Source organism: Asterias rubens, chromosome 12, assembly GCF_902459465.1.
Source record: "Asterias rubens chromosome 12, eAstRub1.3, whole genome shotgun sequence".
Lineage (NCBI taxonomy): Eukaryota > Metazoa > Echinodermata > Asteroidea > Forcipulatida > Asteriidae > Asterias > Asterias rubens.
Window position 1 is genome coordinate 7,906,462 of NC_047073.1, and position 24,220 is coordinate 7,930,681.

General features: G+C 41.4%; 1 protein-coding gene across 1 annotated transcript in view; it reads left to right on the forward strand.

The window, feature by feature from the left end:
- Positions 1 to 22,087, forward strand: part of LOC117297469 — a 30,939-nt gene extending 8,852 nt beyond the window's left edge. Inside the window, exons 11-31 of the mRNA XM_033780522.1 lie at positions 60 to 392; positions 749 to 952; positions 1,492 to 1,712; positions 2,151 to 2,354; positions 2,700 to 2,903; positions 3,227 to 3,381; positions 3,767 to 4,118; positions 4,352 to 4,607; positions 5,273 to 5,504; positions 6,085 to 6,347; positions 7,105 to 7,390; positions 7,915 to 12,902; positions 13,482 to 15,020; positions 15,276 to 16,200; positions 16,503 to 16,879; positions 17,104 to 17,559; positions 17,702 to 18,092; positions 18,369 to 19,133; positions 19,338 to 19,759; positions 20,247 to 20,475; positions 20,956 to 22,087. Of these exons, the coding sequence (XP_033636413.1) occupies positions 60 to 392; positions 749 to 952; positions 1,492 to 1,712; positions 2,151 to 2,354; positions 2,700 to 2,903; positions 3,227 to 3,381; positions 3,767 to 4,118; positions 4,352 to 4,607; positions 5,273 to 5,504; positions 6,085 to 6,347; positions 7,105 to 7,390; positions 7,915 to 12,902; positions 13,482 to 15,020; positions 15,276 to 16,200; positions 16,503 to 16,879; positions 17,104 to 17,559; positions 17,702 to 18,092; positions 18,369 to 19,133; positions 19,338 to 19,759; positions 20,247 to 20,475; positions 20,956 to 21,131 (12,978 nt within the window). The 3' untranslated portion in view covers positions 21,132 to 22,087. The remainder of the gene's footprint in view (positions 1 to 59; positions 393 to 748; positions 953 to 1,491; positions 1,713 to 2,150; positions 2,355 to 2,699; positions 2,904 to 3,226; positions 3,382 to 3,766; positions 4,119 to 4,351; positions 4,608 to 5,272; positions 5,505 to 6,084; positions 6,348 to 7,104; positions 7,391 to 7,914; positions 12,903 to 13,481; positions 15,021 to 15,275; positions 16,201 to 16,502; positions 16,880 to 17,103; positions 17,560 to 17,701; positions 18,093 to 18,368; positions 19,134 to 19,337; positions 19,760 to 20,246; positions 20,476 to 20,955) is intronic.
- Positions 22,088 to 24,220: the final 2,133 nt, after the last annotated feature.

The following is a 24,220-nucleotide window of genomic DNA, read 5'->3' on the forward strand; positions in this document are numbered from 1 at the left end:
CAAAGTTTTAATTCATAAGTTGCTAAAAACTGATCTTTTGCATAATTGTTGTTTTTTAGGCTGGTGTTGAGATGAAAGGATTTGAATCTGCTCTTGAGGCCATCTTCGGTCCCATGGGCTACTACCCTGATGACATCCTCGGCAGCATCTACAAGCAGATGGACACCAAGATCCTCCCCAAGATGTGGAATGCCTACACCTTCCTGGTGGAAGAGGCTCAGGTCCAGATTGAGGACCTCCGCAACACACCCTACGCTGAGATGAGTGAGAAGATCTTGGAGAAACTTGATGCTGCCAAGAAGGTTATCCTCGAGAAGTTGAACATGGCTAAGCCCAAGACCACCACCACTCCCCAGAAGGAGAGCCCAATGGCTGAGCATATGAATGAAGTGGTAAGTGTTCATACACCTTAAAAGAGTCTTGTGTCGACAGTGATCATATTGTCATCTTGCACAATGTGGAACTCACCTCTGTGCTGTGCGCTACCCCCATTTTCGGAGTCAATTCCTTTGTGTATACTTTGACTCCTCAAATCGCAGAAAGGATATGTACGTGTAAGTGCGCTGCCATTCTGCAATGGTTCATTACTTAATACAAAGTAACTGAGCTTAGGCTGGAAAAACATAAGTCTATTTTGCTGTTAAAGACTAAAAATCTGGTGCCCATACTTAAGTTCTTGTAATTTGTGTGCATTGAGTTTGAGACATTTCTGTACTATAACTGTGTCTTTGATGTATTTTGTCTCCAGCTGAAACAGGCCCTTCCAGCCGAATTCGAAGCCAAACTGAACAAGATCCACGAGATGATCCCCCAGGAAGCCCAGATGGTCCACGCCTCTGTGTACCTGAAGATGCTCGGTAACGAGCTCGGATACATCAGCCTTGAAGACATCAAAGGCCTGATCCCAAGACTCAACTTCACTGTCGCTAACATCAAGACCGTTGCCAAGAAGGTACTTAAAAAAAGATTAAATTTAGTTCTTGTGAATTTGTGACATGCAAAATTGCTTTGTAAACGGGATTAAAGCTATAAGGGTTTTGGAGAACTGGAGGACAATGACAACGAATGGGCTAAGGCATTGATGTTGAATATGTAAATTGTGGCCGCATTCTATTTTTTAAACAAGTTTTTTTTTGCGTTGATAAATCTTTTCATTACCAAATTGGATACTCTTGAGTTTGTGTAGGTGTTTATAGGCAAGCTGTAAAAGAAGAAAAAAGTATTAATATATTTGAGTGTCAGTCTGAATCATTAGTTTTTAATTGATTTATTCCAAGAGAATGGGACACTCTTCCTAATCACATCAAGGCTGCTCAGACTATTCGTATTTTCAAGAAACTGCTCAAATGTTATCTTTTTCAACGAGTCTATAGTAATTAGTTTCATGTTACTGTCTTGAGCGCCTTTGAACAATTTTTAGTTTTTATTTTGGTGCTATATGAATATCTTCTGATTAATAAATTGATTGATAAATGTTTTTTTTGTCTTTAGTATGCCCAAGAGATGATGGAGAATGTTGCCCAAGGAATTGAGAAGAACATCACTAAGAGCTTCATCTTCTTGGAGCGTGACTTCATCATCCCAACCAGCGCTGGTCTTCCTTTGAACTGCTCTGTCAATGGATCCGCTGTGCTTAGCCTGCGTATGCGTGCTGCCCTCGGTATGGAGCTGATTATGACTAAGGCTTTCGCCTCTGGCAGAATCGCCCCTAGGTAAGTTGTTTTTAGAAAATAATCCATGGTACACACAGCAATTGCCAAGATGCCTTCTGCTTTTTGCTGTTGTGCCCTTTGCAAAGTTCCAATTTACAAATTGACATTCCTACAGCATCCACAGCAATTGTCGTGTTGCCTTGTACTTTTGCTGTAGTGTCCTTTGCAAACTCCAATATAAATTGACCTTTTCCTCATAGAAGTTCCCCTGACACCAGAGGAAAAACTACTGCATTTGTAAAGTGCTGTTTCTGTAGAAAAGACACTTCTGGCGCATAGACAAAAGAACTCTGCTAATGAATGTCTACTTGTCTAAAGTTGAGTGGAAGAGCATTCTAAAGAGATGGTCCAGCTAGTGAAAAACAATCATCTCTCGTTAATTATAGTTAATTTATTGTTCCTAAATAACTTGATCGTTTATTTCTGTTCTGTTTGTAGTGCTTCTATTGAGGTTGTGGGAACCATGGGAGTCAAGGTACCAGTCCTCGGTGAGGCTTCCGTCATGGCTAACGCCACTGCCTACCACGCCTCTCATGTTGAGGGTAACATCACCCTTGCTGGACCACACCTCAAGTTGAACCTCAACTCTACCCAGGGACCAATGAACCTCCTTAACTTCTCTACCAACTACTTCTTGGTCAAGTGAGTTTTTTTGTCACAGTCTGATCTTATGTAAAATTAAGTGGAACTCAGTGGTGTCATTTCAGAAATATTCATTATAAAATTTGAAAATAAGAAAACAAAGCATGAGATGACAAACCCAAGTAGAAACTGATTTTTCATTGAAACAGCACACTTTGGGAACAATATTTTAACAGAGTTTTATATAAATAAAGAGTTGACCTGCGGGTACAACCATGTATTAAATATCTTTTGTGGGAGTGTTGGCTTTGAAAAGATACAAATACTTTATTGAAATGTTAGCATCAAAGACATGAGCATTCTTGAACAAAGGTTAAACATTTGTGTTCCTCTTTATTTCCTTAGGCCTGATGGTGGCATCCAGCTCATCCCAGGAGTGCAGAAGGACCGTGTTGATGTTAAGAAATGTGTCGGAGTCGCCAAGACCGTCCTCGGAACTGACCTGTGTGTCTCATGGGCTTACCCCAACGCTAGCTATGTTGATGAAGCACCTCGCTTCCCCATCACTGGACCAACCAGCTTCAACATCACTCTTGTCAACTCTGACAAGTAAGTCAAATTCCATGTCCTTAAAAAATGTACTTTTTGGGCTGCTCATTGTGCTATGCTGAAGGGGTAACATTGATGCGGAGCCCAGGCAAGGATGTCCCTTCCATGGCAAAACAGCCTGACTTGAAAAATTACAATTTGAGAAAAGAAAGTACAGAGATGAGCTGTTAATCCATAAAACAAGATGAAAGTGTAAAAAGAGGCTGAGATGTTAATTCGCATCAATACATAGTATGCCTTTGAAACTTTGTTTGGGGTAAATATTTAGGTATACACCCACACCAAATGGTGCACTTTATATTTCGGTTTCTCTTGTACCACAGGGCCCTGAAGACCTTCACTCTCGAGTTCTTGTACAAGAACATGAAGAAGGGAGGAAGCCCAGCCAAGAAGACAATCCAACAACTGATGAAGAAGAAGTCTGCATCCATGCCCGCTGAGATCACCGACGTCATCTTGGTTAACTTCACTGCTCCAGGTAAGTTTGTAAATCATGCCTTCTCTTCAAAAAGTTTTTGAAAAGTGCAGAATTCAACTTGCCAAAAAATATTTAAAAAATAAATGGAAATCCTCAAACCTTGAGAACAGCCTGTAAGGTTAGGTTGGCGGTAGCTCCATGTGTAACACTCTTTCGAGTGGTGTTGGTTCTGAAAAGAACCGGTTGTTGACCTCAACAGGTTTTTTTCATAACAATTTCTTCTCAGAACAAACACTACGCAAAAGAGATTCACATGGTGCTACTGCAAACCTCACCTAATTATACTTCAACCATGCAAAGTTTCAAATCCTATTGAGCTTTTGTACTGTTCAAACTTCTGTTGTTGACATCTTTAACCAAATTATTTATCATCTTCACACCCTAGGTGAGACCCTCAGAAGAGAGATCTCTTCCAAGATCACCTTCAACCGTGCCACCTACGAGACCAAGTGGAACTTCTCTGTCCCCGAGCTCCAGACCTATGCCTTTGCCGGCCTTCTTAACCTGAAGAACCCCAAGACCAACACCAAGGGTATTCACCTCGTTGCCAATGCCACCCTCACTCCCGAGTACAATGCATCCGTCTCTCTGACCCTGAAGAACGTCACCACTGTGGAGAAGACAAACCTCACCGCCGTCTTCAATGTTTCCGTTATGGAGCTTTACTTAGCCAATGTTGCTCAGTTTGTGAAGGAAGGCATGAATGTTAAGGCCAGCGCAACCAACTTCTACTACTGGTAAGTTCTGATGCACGCTTCTCTCTTGGGGCCCAATTTTATAAAGCTGTTAAACTATAATAAACAAAATTAAGTGGTGCACCAGTCAAAACAATGTAAACTTTAAAAGTAATCTCTGTTGGTTACCTGTTTCTGTTAAGGAGGTAAACATGCACCAATGTAGTTTACAAAATCAAACCGTTATCCTCGACAATAAAACTAACATATTTTTTTCTCACTTAACCTTTGTGCAGGGATAATGAGACACCAATCTACCAGCAGATTCTCTTCCCCCTCTACAACTACGCCATCCGTCAGGATAAATACCGCCAGAACACCGCTTTGGTTCAGTGGGACGTCACTCGTCTTAGCCCAGAAGCATACAATGTTGATGCCAAGGCACTCCTGAGTGTATTCCAACAGAACCTGACCTTCACCAGCCAAGCTAGGAGAGTAGAAGCTGTATCTTATGATAACGATATGGAAATTAAATTCGCCAACTGCTACATGGTAAGTTTCCTTTTCCAAAGTTTTCTTTCTGTTACTTCTGTGAATCTGTTGTTTGAAAACAAAAATTGCTAAGCATTTGGTTAACAAGATTCTAAAATTATCCACATGACATAAGTGGTGTTTGAAGCTTTTTATTGTGTGACAAATAGGTCGTAGCTAAAAAAGAGTAAACTTGCGGGTACAACTATGTATCAAATCTCTTGTTTTCTCCTGAAGATGAGCGGAGTATACTGTTCGGCCACACCAGCTCTTTTCAGAGCCAACACTCATACGCATAGGCATAATAGATTAATACATGGTTGTACCTGCAAGTTAACTACTTTTTAGTAACTTTTTGGTTTGCATGACTTGATTGTTCCACTGTTAAATAGACAGAAAAATCTTCCACTCCTTTCTTGAGGAGACATTTAACGGCACTTATTATTGCAACTCGAGATACATATCTTGAGAAATATTTCCATTACCCTTGTGAAAATCTTAAACAAGATCATTAAAACTAACTTACTTAATCATTTGGAATTGAAGGCTCCAGGTTACATATTTTTATGTCCCTGTTTTTTTTGTTTTGTTTTGATTATGTTTGTATTATGTATGTGTTTTTATGCCGAATAAATAATAGTAATAATAATGATAAAAATTATAATTTGTTTTGTGTGTCTTGGCAGGATTACTCAATCCTCAATAGTACAGTGAGCTCCCGCGACTCTGTACTGTCACCAACCGTCACCAAGTATGACATCCGAATGGCACTGACACGTAATGACAAATCAATCGTCTATGAACATGAGAGGATCTTCAGTCCCAAGGAGCTGAACGAAACTGTCACCATCGGTTTCGAGAAGATGGAGAAGACTTTGAAGCCAAGCTTCGAGGCTTACAGAGATTGGACTTTCTTGAGTAAGTCATTGAATAAAATGGAAATAAAAAAACAAATTTAGGAACAAATTCTGTTTCAAACGGAAATAGATTTTCAATCAGTCATTTTGAATGTTAAGAAAGGTTTTGAATTCTTAACTTTGGGTCTACCAGGGTCCGTTAAATAATTATGCTATCATATAATTGATTTTGTTTGTTGTGCTTTGCAAAATTTAATAACAAATATGGAAAAAAGCAAATTCTGGGGGGACAAATAAAACCCACCCAAGTACCAGTTTAACCTGTGGTGATTTTTCTGCCAATTGCTTAATAAATGTTTTATAAGAGTTTGTAGCTACACAAAGGGAACAAAAGCTAATGAGGGGAATGGAATTGTGCATTGCTAAGTGCCATCTTTCGCTATTGCTCTCCTAAAAATGTCTCTGTTTGTCACACTGTACTGGTTTTCTACCAGTCACTTAAAAGTATTTTTGTTAATGCATTTTCTTTATTGCTTGATTGCGTGCTTTGTAGAGGGTCGATAAATGCCTTGAAGTATTATTAAAACTATTATTACTATCAGAATGTAACTTATGTTTTTATTTACCATGTGTAATTGCAGGCATGTATGGCGACAGCGCATTCACCACAACCAAGACTTCTTACAATATGACCACCAAGCTTTGCCTGCGCAATGAGACCATGGATACCATGGAGCCAACCCCAGTCATGTACATGGCTTACTTCAACGTTAGTCTGCCAAATCCAATGAGTGAGGAACGCATCACATACAGCATGAGCGGCCGCTATGCCAATGAGTCTCCACTCCTTGACAACCAGTACAGCTATTGGACCCAGTTCAACACCACTGTACCAACACTGAAGGTAAGCCCACTTCACAGGATCTGATGCCTTTTCCAAACTGGTGGCTACGGCTTTGGATATGGTTAGATTTTCATGTCCTCATCATGCATTAAATATAGCATCACCCTATAGCAACAGTCGTAGCCTTAGCTGTAGCTGTCAATCCCGATACAGCCTCGAACTAACAAGGCCCGATTTCACTAAGCACAAAGATTCACCTGAAGATGAGTCGGTATAATCTCTTGTATTGTGACATTACACTTTGCTTATAAGTTAAGATTGATTTCCACTTAAATAACAATCTTAGTTCTTAGTGGAATCGAGCTTGCACTTTATTTACTGATGAAATAAACTATGGTAAAATAACTTCTTTTGCACTCATTAATATGTAACATTAGCATGATATTCTTTATCACCACTGAAAAACAATGAACATATTACCTGACAATTCATGCAAAAAAGAGTATTTTTTGGGATTTGAGTTACGATCACAACTGACAGTTGCCGTGTTTTCATCTAATAATATTATCATCAGACAATGTAAAGCCAGTGCCTATACAGCCCTCAACATGTTCTGATTAAAGACAAATACTCTCTTGCTGTTAACTAGTGCAGCTGCTTCTTTGTCACAAGACTATTTCTTCATACATGTATCTATCGGCAGTTGGACATAGTTTTTTAGTCTTTTCGAACACTCTACAAAGTGGTCCTTTCTTTTCTATAATCGACTGAAACTGTTGCAGCCAAAACTTAAAGAATCCTCTTTTATTTCCTTTAGCTGAAGACCGCTTCCGTCTACACTCTCATGAAATCCGAGAATGACTTTGTCTTCTGGTTTAACGACACCGCCATGACAATGGAGGAGAAGCCTCTGTTCATCATCGACTCCGATCTGACTTTGAGCAAGCAGAGAGGCAACTACCTTGCCTTCAGGACTGTCACACCAGTCTACAACTTCACCTTCAACGTGAACGCCGACAAGGACCAGGAGAAGGGATGGGTTCTGAGCTACACCACTTCTCACAACAACACTCTGACTGATCTCCTTAATGTTACTCAAGCTGGTGAGTTGTTGCTTTCGAGCTTTGAAATAATTTGCAGAATGATTCATCACATTCTGCCATACTTTATTTATTTGTTCTCTGCCTTGTAAAAAAACTTTGTTTATTTGTTACTTCTTTATAAATTATTGTTATGGCTTTGTAATGATTTCATGAAGTATGAAAATAATTGTGAGTTTGAATTGAAATTAAAATCTTGACTCAAACAAACTGGGTAGCCGAACTTGATAACCTTTGCTTGCTGTGAAGGATTTTGGAATATATAGTTTACACATATTGCCAAAGGGAAAATTCTTATGGCCAAATACTTCAAATATTGCTCAATTTCTGTTATAAATTGCAAAGGTTAAACACTTAAATTTCAAAACCTGCAAGACACTTCAATTCAAAACATTTTAAATGCTTATAAAGTTCAGTTTATAATTAAGTTTTGGTGAGCCATTTTATACCTCGTCATTTATACCAATTTTAGTACTGGTTCAAGAAATTAATGAAATTATTCTTTTCCTTTATTCTCTTCTCAACAGCCACAGCAACTCTGAGCCGTGAAGCCATGTCGTTGAACGGTATGTTTTACCACCCCTGGCTGCAAGCTGACATGACCAACATCCTCACACCAAGTGGTCCCATCAAGCGAATCAACGTGCCTGAGCTTAAAGAGTTCATCGTTGAGGCCTACAGAAAGACCTTGGAGCTGAACATGGATGGGCTGAAGGAGATGAGCCGCGAAGCTGTACAGTTGGTTCTGGACTCCCGTTTGGAGTTAACCAACTCACTTCGTGCTTACACACCAATGGTCGCTAACCTGACGCTGGATAACTCCTTCTTGATCGACAGCACCATGCTGCACAATGTCTTCGACATTGAAGTCAACCGCTCAAGATGTGGATCTGGTCTGAGAGTCAACACAACTTCCTTGATCAATGCCGAGGGCATGAAGACTGGCCTGAGCTACAGAGTAAAGGGACGCCGTCTACCTGAGATCACTGGTAACCATACCATTCAGGTCCTGAAGGAAGATGAGAGCCACATGAAGGTAGATGTTCAGAATGACTTCCTCTTCGGATCTCGCTTTGTTAACCTTACCACCAATGCTGACTACCAGATCAAGAAGATGAACAGGCCCTGGAGGTTTGAGGCCATCAATAGTGGCATCAAGTACAACCTAACCAGCCCACTGATGAACTCCTCCATGGAATCTGGTATTTTCTTTGACAACTTCGAGAACATCACCAACTTCAATGGTATTGAGTATTCTCTGAATCACAATGCTACCTCAAGGTGGGCCAACACCTCAACCCTCTCTGGTATCAGGTTTAATGGATTCAGGTCTCTCTTCAACTTTGATGACATCTCAACTGCTCTTGTACACAGCTTCAACTCAACTCTGACCAACTGGACCACAGATGCTAGGTTCAACCTTCAGAACGTTCGCTCTTTGTTCAACTTTGACCGTCTGGATGCTGGTGCCGAGTACAACATGGCCTCTCGCTGGTCTAATGTCTCAACTGGGGCTGAATACCTCGTCGATGGACTCACTGCTCCTTTTGCATTTAGGCTCATTGACGGCAAAATTTACCACAACATCACCACCCCCTGGTCCGAGATGACAACAGAAGGTCTTCTTCAGTTCAACAACTTCATCTCCATGTTCAACTTTGGTGGAATTCAAGCATCAGGAGAGAACAAGATGGTCTCTTCCCTGTCCAACTGGACCAATGATTTCATCATCGACTTCTCCAACTTCCGATCTCTCTTCAACTTTGACCGCATCCTCATTGAGGCTGGCAACCGAATGAACTCTTCCTTGGCAAACTCTTCCAACACTGGTGTGCTTGAGGTCAACAATGTCCGCTCCATCTTTGAGTTTGATGAAGTAAGATCCTCTGCTGTACATGATGTCACAACTCCATTGGGCAACTGGACTCTTGGAGTTGGAATGGACCTCAACAACTTTGTTTCTCTCTTCAAATTTGACGAAGCAACATTCGGAGCCAAGCACAACTTGACTTCCACCTGGTACAACACTACCACAGAGTCTGAGCTTGCCCTTCGCAACATGAGATCTCCATTTTCCTTTGGTAAGATCATGGCTGCTATGGAACACAACACCAACACTTCTATGGGCAACTGGACAACATACTCCGGCATCTCACTAAACGGGTTCCAGAGTATCTTCAACTTCCAGAGCATTGATGCTGCCTTGGGACATGAGATCAAATCCCAGTGGGTCAACTGGACCACCAACTACAACATGCAGTTGGATGACGTCCGATCCCTGTCTGTCTTCCGTAATGCCAACAGTGAATTCTCCACAGTTCTTACTAGCAAATTGGGTAACATGACCACCAACACCGGAATGCAGTTTGAGGCTTTCAGGTCACTCCTAGACTTCAACAGAATCGGCGCATTCTACAATACCTTCATTAACTCCAGCATCGTGAATGCTTCTCACACCTTTGAAAATGAAGTTGTCAACTCAAGAGGTCTGTTTTCTTTTGATAGTGCAACCAGCAAGATGACCACAAATGTTGTTAGCATTTTGGGAAATGCTGAGCTCTCCAACAATGTCCAGCTGAACAACTTTGTCAGCCTTACCACATTCAGGAACATCGAGCACACTCTTACTGTAGATGTCATCGCTCGTTATGTCAATGCCACTCACTTCAGTGAATTGACTTTGGATGGCTTTTCTGGCATCTTCACTTTCGGTAAGGTTCAACACCAACTGCGTTCCAACCTTGTATCTCGCTTCTTGAATGCCTCCATGCAAGATGACCTCAAGCTTCTTAACTTTGTATCTCTGAAGCAATTTGAGTCTGCTTCCCTTGGAGTCAACCACATTGTCAACAGCTTTATTGGCCAGTTGGAGTTGACCCAATCTTATGGTATCTCTGGCATGCGTGACTTCATGAGTTTCCAGAAGGCGAATGCCAACATCATCTTTGTAGGCGAAGGACCTCTTGGACACCTCACTCTGAAGCATGATCAAAAAATTAAGGACATGTCTGGCATGTTCAAGATTCAGTCCGCTACCTTCACCCAAGAAGCTAAGCTTTTGGCTCGTTTCTTCAACCTTACGGCAGTCCACTCTCAGGAGACAAACCAGATGGCAGGTCCCTTCAAATTCCAACGTATTAATGGCAGCATCAACTACGATGTGAGCACCCCAGTTGGAACACTGAAGGCCGGCGCAAGTTCTGATCTGAGTAACTTCAAGAACATGATGAAGTTCCGTCTTATTAACAACACTGCCCTTCTCAACATGACCAGCCGTTTCATGAACCTGACCCACCTGACTCAGACAGAGTTCCACAACTCCCGCCGTTTGATGGATTTCGAGCACATCATTGCCAACACAAGCACCAACTTCTCCTCTCCAATTGGAAAGGTTGCTACCACTTCTGTTGCTGAACTCAACAACTTTGATGACTTTTTCAAGTTTTCCTTGGTCCGTGTCAACAACACTGTAAACATCAGCAACTGCTATCTTAATGCCACCAGTGTACATGGTGTAGAGTTCAACAATTTCCGCAAAGCCTTTACCTTTGAGAGAGTCAATGCATCCAGTCTGTTGAATCTTAGCACACCTCTTGGTGTTGCCAGCAACATTGCTGAGATTGCATTTGAAGACTTCACCAGCTTGTTCAACTTCCGCATCATCAACTTCACTTCTCGTGCAAATGCCAGCAGCAAACATGTCAACGCTACAAGCCAGACTAATGTTACGCTGAATAACTTCTCCTCCTTGACAGCCTTTGAAAGCATCATTGCTCTCACCAAGAATAACCTCAATACCCCTGTCTTCAACACCTCAGGAAAAACTGGTATTGAGATGCACAACTTCGCAAGCCTGTTCAACTTTGGCCGTGTGAATGCTAGCGTTATTGCTGAGCTGACAAGCAAGTTCATCAATTCATCCAATGAGGCTGCAGTTGAGTTCATCAACTTCACCAAGCTGTACACTTTTGAAAGAATCAATGCTACCGGAAAGACCAACCTGAGCACTCCCTTCATCAACACCACAGCTGTGGGATCTGTTGGTTTCCATGACTTCCGCAACCTCATTGACTTCTCTCGCATCAATTCTTCCATCGAGGCTAACTTGACCAACTGTTTGGCCAATTTGACCACCAGTGGCAGCATGGAGCTGAACAACATGTCCGGTTTTAGCAAGTTTGAGCTGCTGAATGGCACCACAAGAGTCAACCTCAACAGTATCTTGCTGAACTTGACCACTGCCACCAACATGGAGATCAACAGAATGACTGGATTTGCCCGCTTCCAGCGCATGACCAACAATGCAAGCATGAACGTCACCAGCAGGTTGGCCAACATGACTGCAGCAGTCAACTCTGAAGTCAACAACATGACCGGTCTGAACAAGTACGAGCGCATCCTTGGAAATGCCAGCCTCAACTTCACCAGCAAGCTTGCCAACTTGTCTGCTGGCACTGGCATGGAAGTCAACAACATGACTGGTCTGATGATGTATGATAGAATCTTTGCTAATGCTAGCATGAACTTCAGTAGCTGCATTGCTAGCCTCAACGGCAGCTCCAACATCGAAGTCAACAACATGACTGGTATGATGGTGTACGATAAAATCCTTGCTAATGCTAGCATGAACTTCAGCAGCCCCATCGTCAGCCTCAACAGCAGTTCCAACATGGAAGTGAACAACATGACTGGTTTCAGCAGATTTGAGCGCATTATTGGAAATGCAAGCCTGAACATGACCAGCCAGATCGCCAACTTGACCACTGGTACAAACATGCTGATCCGCAACATGAGAGGAATTGGTCAGTTTGATCAGATCATTGGCAATGCCAGCTTGAACTTCACCAGCAAAGTCGCTAACATGAGCACCCAGCACCTTATTGAGATGAACAACTTTGCCAATCCCATCACTTTTGAGAAGCTGAACATCACCAGTAACATGGATGTCACCAGCATGATCGGCAAGGTCGCCCTGAAGGGAGGTGTTGAAGCCCACAATGTAAGACTCTTGTACACCTTTAACCGTGTCAATGGCAGCATCGCAGCAACAGCTGTCAGTAAGATCGCCAATTTGACCGCTGGAGCCAACCTAGGTCTGCATGGTGTCGCTACTCCTACTAACTTCGGGAGAGTCGAGGGTGACCTTAAGTGGGATCTTGTTTCCAAGTACTTAACAGCTGGACAGAACTCAATGTTTTTGCTCGACCGTTTCCGTGATCTCCGTACCTTCAATGGCATCTCTGGTAACACCCGCATCTTCATCGACACTCCAGTCTACGTCACTGAACTCCGCACCAACCTGAACATCGACAATGCATACAACTTTGTCCAAGAAGCTGAGATGCTGTCCGAGGTTATCACAGGCAACAGGTATCAAGTTATCTTTCGACAGACAGCTAATAATGACCGCATCCTGCTCAATGCTACCATCCCAGCTCGTGGATCTCTCTGCGCAGAAGGACATCTCAACCCTGTTGGCGATGAGTTGACCATGACTCTCTTCCACCAGAAGAAGGTACTTAAATATAATTTTGTGAAAGTCCAGAACAAAAACTCTGTATATTTGATGTGTGAAATTTTGTTTTTAACTAATGAATCTAAAAAGAATAAAAATAATGACAGTTAATTTTATGAGGGGAAAACGAAATTTTTAATGTTGCATCGTACCTATCTTCAACAAAAAGGAGTTACTTAAAAATTAGTTTTTTGAAATCCAGAACAAAACTCAATATGTTGAGGAGTGGTATTCCGTTTTAAACTATTGAATCTAAAAAGATTGAAAGTCATTACAAAAAGGAGTTACTTAAAAATAAGTTTTTTGAAGTCCAGAACAAAACTCAATATTTTGAGGAGTGGTATTCCGTTTTAAACTATTGAATCTAAAAAGATTGAAAACAATTACTGTCAATTTGATGAGGGAAAAATCTTAAATAAGCATCATGACTTTCTTCCACAACAAGGAGGTACTTGAATTTAGTCCTAAACCTAACTCTGTTTGTTTGATGAGTTACATGTTATTTTAAACTGTTGTATTTGGAAAAAATGAAAACAATGACTAATAATTCATTACATTTTATCCTTATTATTTTCTCAGGATATCAAGACTATCGACCTGAGCTTGCTGCTTAAATTGAACAACACCGGTGTCATCTACAGCAATGTCAGCTGGAACCCAGAGACCCTTCAGGCCATCAAAGAATTCAAGAATGAGATCTACAACAACCTCCTTGAGATGGTCCGAAATGCCAGCAACACCTCCAAAGTGTACCTCGAGCAAGGCCTCAACACCACTCTTGAGCTTCTGAACCAGGCAGTTGATGTTGCTAACACCACCTACAACCTTTTGAACTTCACCATCTATAACCCACGTGAAGCTTTCCAGAATTTCCGTGAGCTTGAGCAAGTCCAAAAGCTGATGGAGAAGTGGAATGTAGCCATCCAAAAGGTTAATGACACCATCAGGGGTGTTGTTAACCGCATGGATTTCACCACAGTTGAATCTATCATAGACAGCTTCAAGGCATTGGAAGAAGTTCAGAGGGTTGAGCAGATTGTGAAAGATTTCATCAGGAAGAATTCCAAGAAGATGTCACAAATGATCGACGCAAACGTTGAGAAAGTCAAGCAGCTTATCCAGGAATACACTCTAAAGGTTGAACAAGCCCGAGAGGAATTTCTCAGAATCACCAAGGACCCGGAACACCTCATCAATGTCTGGGTTATGAAGTGCATTGATATGACCGTATACGATGCCGCTGTAAAGAGCTACGACCTGACCCAAGACTACTCACTTCTAGCTTTGAATTACTCAAAGAACTTCAGCCGTCAAGCTCTGAACTACACCAAGACCTTCAGCCGTCAAGCTCTGAACTACACTCTCAACTTCACCGAGTGGGCCGTCAATAACACCAAGGGCTTCACCCAGTTGGCTGTGTACAAGATCAACAACTACACCGTCCTGGTGTACAACTACACAATGAATGTATCTAAGATGGCTCTGGAGTTTGGTCGCAACTATTCTGATGAGGTTAGAGTGATCTCCGAGGCTGCTCTTGAATACGCTTTGTACTACAAAGAATTAGCTCTGAATAAAACCGAGTTGGTTATGAATGTGACCAGACCATACATTATCTGGGTCGATGAAATCAGCATGCCATACAGAGTCATCGCTGTCGAGTATGCTCAACAGCTCAAGAAAGATACCGGCAAGAAAATGGTTGTTATTTTGAAGAAGGCCAAGGCAGCTGGTAAAGCCTCCATCAAGTATGCTGTGATTGGTTACAAGACCGGCCTCAGCTACGCGTCCAATGCAACTGCCTACGTCATTGAGATCAGCAAGGACCCCGAGCATATCTTCAACAGGTACCTCGCTCAATACCTTGAAGGCACCATCTTCCAGGCTGGCGAGAGAGCTTACTACCATGTCAAAGATGCTGCTGACAAGTGGTACCTAGAGGCTGAGGTGATCTACCAGAAGTACTACACCGAGATGGAAGAGCTCATCAACACCACTGTGGAGAAACTGTCAACTTTCGTGGAGCTGAAGCTCAACCAATTTGATGTCCTTAGCAAGAACGAGACCCACTCCATCAACATCTACCTCCGCAAGTACTTTGAGAAGAATCTCTTTGAGGTATGCTAACTAAAATTCCTGTTTTTTATTGATTCTCTTTGTCGAAAGCAACTTGTTTAACTAAAGACTCCATAGTTTAAAAAACAAGGCATTTTTATTTAAATCATGGCTCTCTTTGTGCAACATTTGACAATGTCTGGAATGAGAAATATTTAGGTGAACAGGTGGTATCAAACTACCTCAGTAAACTCTATATTATTTTTCTAACTAAACAAAATCTTAATCATTTCCTCCCACTTTCTTAATTTTGCCCAGATTGTTGAGTTGGTTAAGAACAAGATCAGTGTTACCCGTGAGAATGGCCGTATTCTCCAAACTCAGTTCAGGCAATGGTTGAAGAAGGCTGCCAAGCAGCCCTTCGAGGTGACCAAGCAAGAAGTCAAGCAGTTCTTCAATGCCAAGTACGAGAAAGCCCAAGTGCTGATCGAGGAGTTCCTTGCTCGTGAGGATGTCATTGAGATTCTTGAGAAGATCAAGAAGCCTCTGCTCTGGGCCAACCAGACTCGCTTCCAGCCCCTGCAACAAACCATCGATGAGGTTAAGGTTATCCTAGAAGAAGCCAAATCCATGGCCAAAGCACTATACCTTGACTTCACTGAGCGAGAAGAGTACCAGCAAACCATGCAAGTCTACAGAGACTTCATGGCTAGAGAAGATGTCACCAAGGTCTTAGAGGTTTCCGAGAAAATGATGCTGTGGGCCAACCAGACCCGCTTCCAGCCCCTGGAGGTGACCCGCGAGGAAATCATGATGATCCTGAGGAAAAACTCAGAGATCATTCGTGAGAAGATCATGACCTTCCCCGTAGAGTCCAATGTAAGAAAGGCTGTAGCATTTGTTACTGTCTTGGCTGAAGACACCAAAGTACTCGCCATCAAGTACATCGATCTCGTCAATGAGAAGTACATCATCGTGATGGATGTTGCTGAAGAGAATTACTTGCTCGTCAAAGAATACGCTGAAGAGAAATACTTGCTCGTCAAAGAATACGCTGTTGAGCAATGGCGTTACTTGAAGGAAGAGACCACATACGTTGTTCGAGCTGAGGAGCTTCTTGAACAGACCAAGGCTTTCGTGACTGACCAGATCGAGTACACAAGAAATCTTGCTGAAGAGGTTAAGGTTGCTTCCATCGAGATGGCTCAGGATTACATCACCTATGTCAATGGCACCATGCCAGGTAAGAACAATGTTTTTTGTTTTTTTAGTACGATGCAGGGGTTGATTTCACAAAGAGTTAGGACTAGCCTAAACTTAATAAGGACTATTCCTAGAAGATAATAAAATCTTAAGGCTAGTCCTAAAGTAAGGACGAGTAATTAACTCGACTTAAATCGAGACAAGACTAGTCATAACTCTTTGCGAAATTCACCCCTGATCAGATATATCTATTTGTTTGTATTTTTATTTATTTATATTTTTGTTCTATACATGTACTTAAGAGTTTAACATCAATTGTGAATATTTTGATTATTCTTTCAGGTTGGTTTGTCCGTTATTACGAACTGAATCAGATCCCATTCAAGGCATTCACCCGCTACGTTACCTTCCTCTACGACAGTCAAGACAGAATTGTCTACGTTGTTCGTTATGTCATCTCAGAAATCCCAGTCGTCTTCGATAACGGCCTGAACGCCATCGGACAAGTTGGAGAGCACAGCTATGCTATGAACACCAGCCACCCAATCTCATGGGCCAGCTTCCGCGAGACCCCCACTTTGACCGAGGCCCAGTGGAACATGATCGAGGAGACCAAGGACCTGATCAAGCTCAACCTCATTGAGCCTTCCGTCGTTAAGATCAAGGAATGGGTGAGACGTGCCAATGAGACTCAACAGGAGATCCGTGAATACATTGAGGTTAGTTTGGTTTTTAATACAGAGACTTTTTTACAATGAAAAAGACATGCAGCCCTAAAATTGGGTTGTTAGTATTAATATTCTCTTACTACACCCAAAAATCTTTAGCAGGAATTCTTTCAACTGTATTGTACAAGCGTTTTTGTTGTTATTTTCCATTTAAACAAGTTAACCATGGAATATGATTGAAGTTTCTCAATGGCAAACCAAACTGTTTCTTATAGGAGGTATACAACAAACCTGTCGTGCAGCAGCGCATTTCAGAGCTTAGAGAGAAGATCATGCAGCTGAAACAGAACATCACTGAAGAGTACAAGAAGCTGCCAACTCTTGAAGAGCTCAAAGACTTTGATAAGCTCGCTGAGAAGTACCCAGTCATCTTGGAAATCAAGGAGAACCTGATCGAACTCAAAGAAAACATCACCGAGAAGATCCCCACCATTGAAGAGCTGAAGGGCAACTGGACCATCTTCAGACAGAACGTCGAGGACAATTTGATTGTCCTGAGAGCCAACATTGAAGACAATCTGATCGTCCTAAGGGCCAACATTAAGGGCAACTGGACCATCTGGAGGAGTTACATCGAAGGAAACTACACCATGCTGAAGGAAAACATCATTGAGAACTACCCAGTCTGGAAGGCCAAGGCAACCGAGTTCCTTAACAACGCCACCCAAAAGGTAAGAATTTTAATTGCTCCACAAAAATAGGTGAAGCCATGTTTGTTTATGAATTGCTGCAACGACAGAAAAAAAAACGATGATGCAAAACTTTATTTGACAAGTCTCTCTAATGTTGTAAAACTTAAATTTTAATTTGCAGGTGGAAGAGATCTATGAGCTCGTAAAGAAGGAGTACCCCAATGCAAAGATCCATGCACAGAATCTCATCAAGATGATCAAGGAAAAGACACTTGAGGTTCGTGCTGAAATTGAAAGAGTTGCTCCCATCTGGGTCGAGAAAGCTAAGGAACTGGTGCAGAATTTGACTGACAAAGCCAACGAGTTGTACCCCGTCTACGTCGAACAGCTGAGAGACTTGATGGAGAACCTCCGTAACAAGATCGACAGTGAGTACCCACAACTGAGGATCAAGGTCGAGGAAGGAATTGAGAAGATCAAGGAGCTGATCGAGTACTTGAAGGAACTCCGTAGGCAGATCCCAGTCGAGAAGATCCTTGCTCTGCGTTACTACAGACCATTCAGCTCAGAAGGTGAGTTACAAAGCCGAAATGAATTTGTACAAACAAACTTTTCTCAACAACTTAAAACAATTATAGCAGATTTAAATTTTGAGCAGGAGGGCTACAAATAAATCATAACTTATTTTGAGTGAACAAAAAATTTGGCTGTGGTGGATTTGTTGGCATTAATACAGAATCTACAAAAAAAGAAAAAGTTAACAAGAAAAACATAAAAGCTACATATTATCATGACAAGATTCTTAAAAATATACTCAAATTCATGAACATATTTAATTATTGTTACAGCAACTGCACTGATCTTTGACTCACTCCATGTCCTGACCTTCGACAACCATCTGTATGAGCACCCCGGATACACCAACCCCGAATGCACATACTTGATGGCCACCGACTACGTAGACAAGAACTTCACCTTGTTCAGCAACCAAGAGAATATATTCCTGGCTCTGAAGGGTGTCCACATGAGAATCAACCAAGACAACGTTGTCTACTTCAATGGTGCTGTCGTCCCCCAGGACATCCCCTTCGAGGATGAAGAGAAGACTGTCAAAATCTTCCACCAAGGTCCATGGGTCAACATTTCCTCCTCCTACGGTGTTAAGGTTTCTTGCAACTCAAGAAACTTCCTGTGCTCCGTCTCCCTCAGCTCATGGTATCATGGCAAGACACGTGGACTCCTCGGAAACTTGGACCGCGAGGCAAGAACAGACCGCATCAAGCCCAATGGCGAGAACGCAACAGACATCATCGACTTCGTCAACGCTTATGAAGTAACCCACCGACCCGAGTGCCAGATCAACCGCTACAACCGTCCCAACGTTCAAGTTCCAGGATGTAGCCAGAGGAACCGTGTTGCTTTTGAGGCTCAGTGCATGGAGTATTTCAACAGTCCAGAGTCTGGCCTGCAGCCTGCCTTTGAGACCTTCAGCCCAGTAGAGTGGCTCCAAGAGTGCAGGAATCTAGCTGACCAATGCAAGGATATCTGTACGCTCACCAAGGGATACATTCATCTGGCTAATACCAAAGAGATCTCTGTTGTTGATCCGTGTGGTAAGTACAATCTTTAACTTAATTCATTCACATTTACAACAACTGTTTTAAGAACTTGTCCCTAAATTAATTTAGCAGGTAGGTACAAGCAAAATATGACTTTGCAATTTGTTTTCTTGATCTAGTGGATTTTCCTAAATCTTGCCCTTCTGCTCCATTTTGCCAAAACAGTTTAAATAATTTTTGCACTTTATAACATTACAGAACAATGCGGTGACCGCCCAGTAGACTCCATGTGGATGGAACGTAAGGTTGTCGACAGCGCCGACATCGTATTCGTCGTCTCAGAGAACAAGCTCTTCAGAGGTCCAGAAGTCCTTGCCAACCTCAACACTCTCATCAACAAGTTGGACAACACTCTCCGCAAGGCCAGCTCTCCAATGGAAAACAACATGTATGGTCTAGCAGCCTTCGGCAGCATTGGTGTCCATGAGGGAGATCACAGCCACACCATCAACGGTTACCTGATGAACACAGCTGCCAACATGCCCAAGGGATTTGAAAGCCTAGATTCCGAAGGTGACTACCCAACAGATGCTTTTGATGCCATCAGTCTCGCCGCTACATACAGATTCCGTGCAGGAGCAGCCAAGGCTATCATCCTCATTGTCGAGAATGAACGCCAGGTAAGAACTTAATCTCAGTTTCATATGCCCATATGCTTTAACACCAACTTCAAAATTTCCCGCAATAAATCTTGGGAAACCAGGCACATTTAAAGAAAAAAAAATGAAGCTGCCAAGATAAATGTCATGCTGTAGTTAAAATGTAACTACAGCAGGTTTTAAAGTTGTGTATTGCATTGCTTCAAAATCAGTGCACCATGATGGCTGTTGTTAATATTTGAACTCTGATTTTTACCCATATTGCGTGCCCATTGGGACATGCATACAGGCTAGAGTCCTTCAACAGCTTGTCATTTCAGTCATGTTCCCTGTATGAAGTAGCACCATTGATTACTAATTCAAAATAAGGATCAGTCTACTGGCCTTTCAAGCTTTTGTTAAATTGCTAAAACTGAAAAAAGAAAGATACAAATTGTGAAACTGTTCAAAGCTCTATCTACTCTTTTCTGAACACTTAATAACTGTTGTCCAATTGATGCCCTGACAGGTTGAGGAATCCTACCTCACTCTCGCTGAAGTCCAACAGAAGTTGAACTCCCGCGGCATCATCCTGTATGTCGTCTCCAACTACGAGTCCATCTCTAAGAAGTCTGCCCCTGGAGCACCAGTCGGTATCAAGTTCGACAAGACCATCATCACAGCAAGCAAGAAGATCAAGGAAGGAGTAGTCAACATCCCAAGCGGAAACTACGCCAAGCTGGCCATTGCAACACGTGGTATGTATTATTCAGTTGATGATTTCAGCAATTAGGAAAAAAACCTTATGCACCATCTTGTTTAAAAACCGACGATGAAAGGAACAAAGTTATACTAGCAGAGCACAGGGTTGGTCAATGGACCATATTTTGCGGGCGCCTTACTCGAATGTATCTTTGGTTTAATAGATGGTCAGTTTTTAGGTTTTTATTTTTCAACTTTAGCCCTGTCGAGAAAACTCTTATAGGGTCGAAACGTCAGACCTTTCGACTTTTTTTTTGCACTTCAACCACAGATCCTTTTGGGTGGTAAGCAGTTCGCAATAGCTAATTTCTCATGAATTTTTATTTTCTAATGAATACGCTTTAAAGACAAAGCACTGAGCTGTTAGTTATCATAGTCATTGGATGATGGGTATTGGTTTCAATTTTATTTTCTATATTCTCATGTATAAATTACTCATCATGGTTTTTTTTCTTCTTCTTCTTATTCGCGTACAGGATCCATCTTCCGTTTGGACATGCTCCTCTCAGGAAACAATGAGCTCCTCTCGATGTTGCCGAAGATCATTCGCAACGATGCCCTTCCCATCATGTCAGGTTCCGTTGAGAGACAGTGCCAGTGCGTCATCAACCAATATGGCCTCGCAACCGTCAACTGCGAGAACATCTGGTAGATTAAAAAACATCTCCGTAAAAGGTATCGTAAAATGAAGGTTTTTTTTCACGATCAAGTTGTCAATCTACACTACTAATGTTGAACACTGCACCTTTTTTGGGTTGATGGTATTCCCAGTATGACTCTTAACAGAAACCTTCATTTTACAGTACTCTTTGGTAATTTTTTTATCGTGATTGCTGTGGCTTTCAAATTTCTGTATTTTGTAAGTTTTTAAAGTTATGATTTAGTGATTGAAGCGATTATGTGGAGCTTTTATTTAAGTTTGGAAGTTATTAAAACGTTTATTTTATTTTTTTGGCAAGGTATCCAGTTCTAACAACATATTATTGTACATGGTGGAATTTCTTTATTGGTTTATGCACTTAACATGGCTTAAGGTTAAAAAAAAATTCTTTATAGAATTTTTGGAAGTAATACGTATTTAAATTGCATCTTATATTCTCTTTACCGCAACAACATCGCAAGGTCTTGAAAACGGAGGCCCTTCCAGCGGGATAACTTTCCTTACTTTTACCAAATTTTGTGACTCCAGAACTCTTGTGGTATGTCTTCTTCTGTGTTAGATCTTGTCAACAGATGTCACCCACTTAAGCTGGTATATTATAAGCTAGCTAGTATAAGCTAATATTAATATAAAAAGTCTGTTATAACGCACTTCAATGCAGCATGGAAAAGTATTTACGCACTAAATGGCACAACTGTTGAGTGGCATCTTATAACTTGCACCTATATTCACATACTAATAGTTTTAAACAGTTGTAGAACAGGATTTAGAAACCAATTTTAACGGAATGTGTGTAGACTACGATTTTCGTCATCTGTTACTGATTTTATTTGTTTGTTTGTGTACCTTGCCGGTAAACAGTTTTGAATATCAATGCAATTAGTTATTATAAGGAGGGATTATTAAATCAGAAGGGTTAATAAATGTTTTTGCAAGCATATCTTTCACTTCTTAGTATTGTTTTTTACTTCTGTCATTCATATTATTTAAGTTAATGGTTAATTAACATTAATAAAAGTCTATTCCTTTGCAAGCTAAAATAATATCTGGTGGAATTATGACTTTTTCAGAGAACTCTTTGTTTTGGTCGGATGATTAAATGGATATCGTCTGACCTGTGCCCCCCTGACCTCAATGCCCCTTGAAGAACCTTGTTAAGTCGCTATTATTATTATTATGATGTGAAAGGAGCAGGCCGAAACAGATGCACTCAAATGAAGAGCCAACAAGTCAACATCAATAATATTTATGAACTTCAAAATCAATCCAATTTATACAGAAATTTATGTACAGTGCGCCGTATTTTTGGTCGCGTGAGGGCGCCTTCAAGAGTATTTTTATCACTTCCGGGAGTATATGCGATTTGTCAGGCACAGTTTCAATAGGAGTTCTGTCACTTTTGTTGCACCGTAGTTTTAAGTTTAGAGGTGGGCTGTATAGGCTCCTTCAAATGTCTTATTGTCCATGATGGATCAGATGTCTGTGTTGTTAATGTGTTCCGGTTTTTCATATCTGTTTTGAGTACGAATGAATATACCCCCGGAAGTGAATGAGAGCGTCCTCACGCGGTCAAAAATATGGCCCATTGATATTGAGCTAAAAATTCATGCATTTTAATGCACCCCAAATATATATGTTTTTTATAAATGTCAATTCTCATGTCGGCCTACCATAGTCTCTTTTTAAATAAAAAACCCCATACAATAAATATGTACAATCGCAATTATGCACAACAGAACAACCTCAATCCAATCAAAGGCTATAAAAGCGTTGTGTGCTTATCAAATTTTGCCTAAAAATGTGTATAAGGCTTTGCATACTTTTATCAAAAATGTGTACAAGGCTATACTTTTCAAATGAAAATGTCAAATTTGTCCTTCTCGAATGTTGCCTAAAATGTTGCCTAAAATGTGTACAAGGCTATACATAGCCTTGTAAACTTACCAAATTTTGCCTTAAAATGTGTACACTTGTCTGAAAATGTGTAAAAGACTGTCCTGTAGCCTTGTATACTTTGTAAATTTCGTCTGAAAATGTCAAATTTTGCTTGAAAATGTGTACAAAGCTATAAAGGCTATATAGCCTTGTGTACAGGAAGGTGTACAAGGCTGTAGCCTTGTGTACTTGGCAATTTTTGCTTGAAAAAAGTGTACAATGCTAAATAGCATTGAGTACTAATCAATTTTTGCTTGAAAAAGTGTATACAAGGCTATTGTACAAGACTATAGCCTTGTTTGTTTACTAAGCAAATTTTGCTTGAACAATTGTACAATACTATAGCCTTGTGTACCTAGCAATTTTTTGCTTGAAAAGGTGTACAAGCAATTTTTGCTTTAAACCGTGTACAAGACTGAATTGATCACCATTGGTCCTAGCCAATGGTATACATTGAACACCATTGTCAATGTCAGAGCCAATCGTACACCATTCAGTACCATTGGTGATATCAATGGTATAATCATCATGAACACCATTGGTCTAGCCTTTGGTATTGGCAGAGCCAATGGTCTATCATTCAGACCGTTGGTAATATAATAAGAAAAAAACAATGGCATATTATACCATTGAACATCTTTGGTCTATAGCGGCAATGGTATACCATTGAAAACCCGGGGTATTCCATTCAGTACCTTTGGTGATATCAATGGCATACCATTCAGTACCGGGGGGGGGGGGGGGCGGTCTCGGAGCTCTGGCGGTCTCAGAGCTCCAGATTACCAAATACGGTAGTATTACGTCATGCCGTGCCTGCGCACACCAAGCGAAAGTAGTCGATTTTAGCGCCGTGCCGAGTACACTCGTAGTAGACTTAGGGACAAGTCGTTTATTGTCCCACGCGGTGAGTAGTCGAGTTGCAGCGGTGCTCTCCACGCGCGAACTGCTGGTTGCGCAACTACTGCGCTGCCCGACTCAAGGCAGCTCGTAGTAGTCGCGCAACTAGCAGTTCGCTGCAACTTGACTATCTCACCGCGTGGGATCATAAACGACTTGTCCACAAGTCTACTCTTGTAGCTGTCATGGGTTCGCCCATATCGTGTGGTGAACGAGTGGATCGTATGCGACAGTATTGTGAAAAAAAG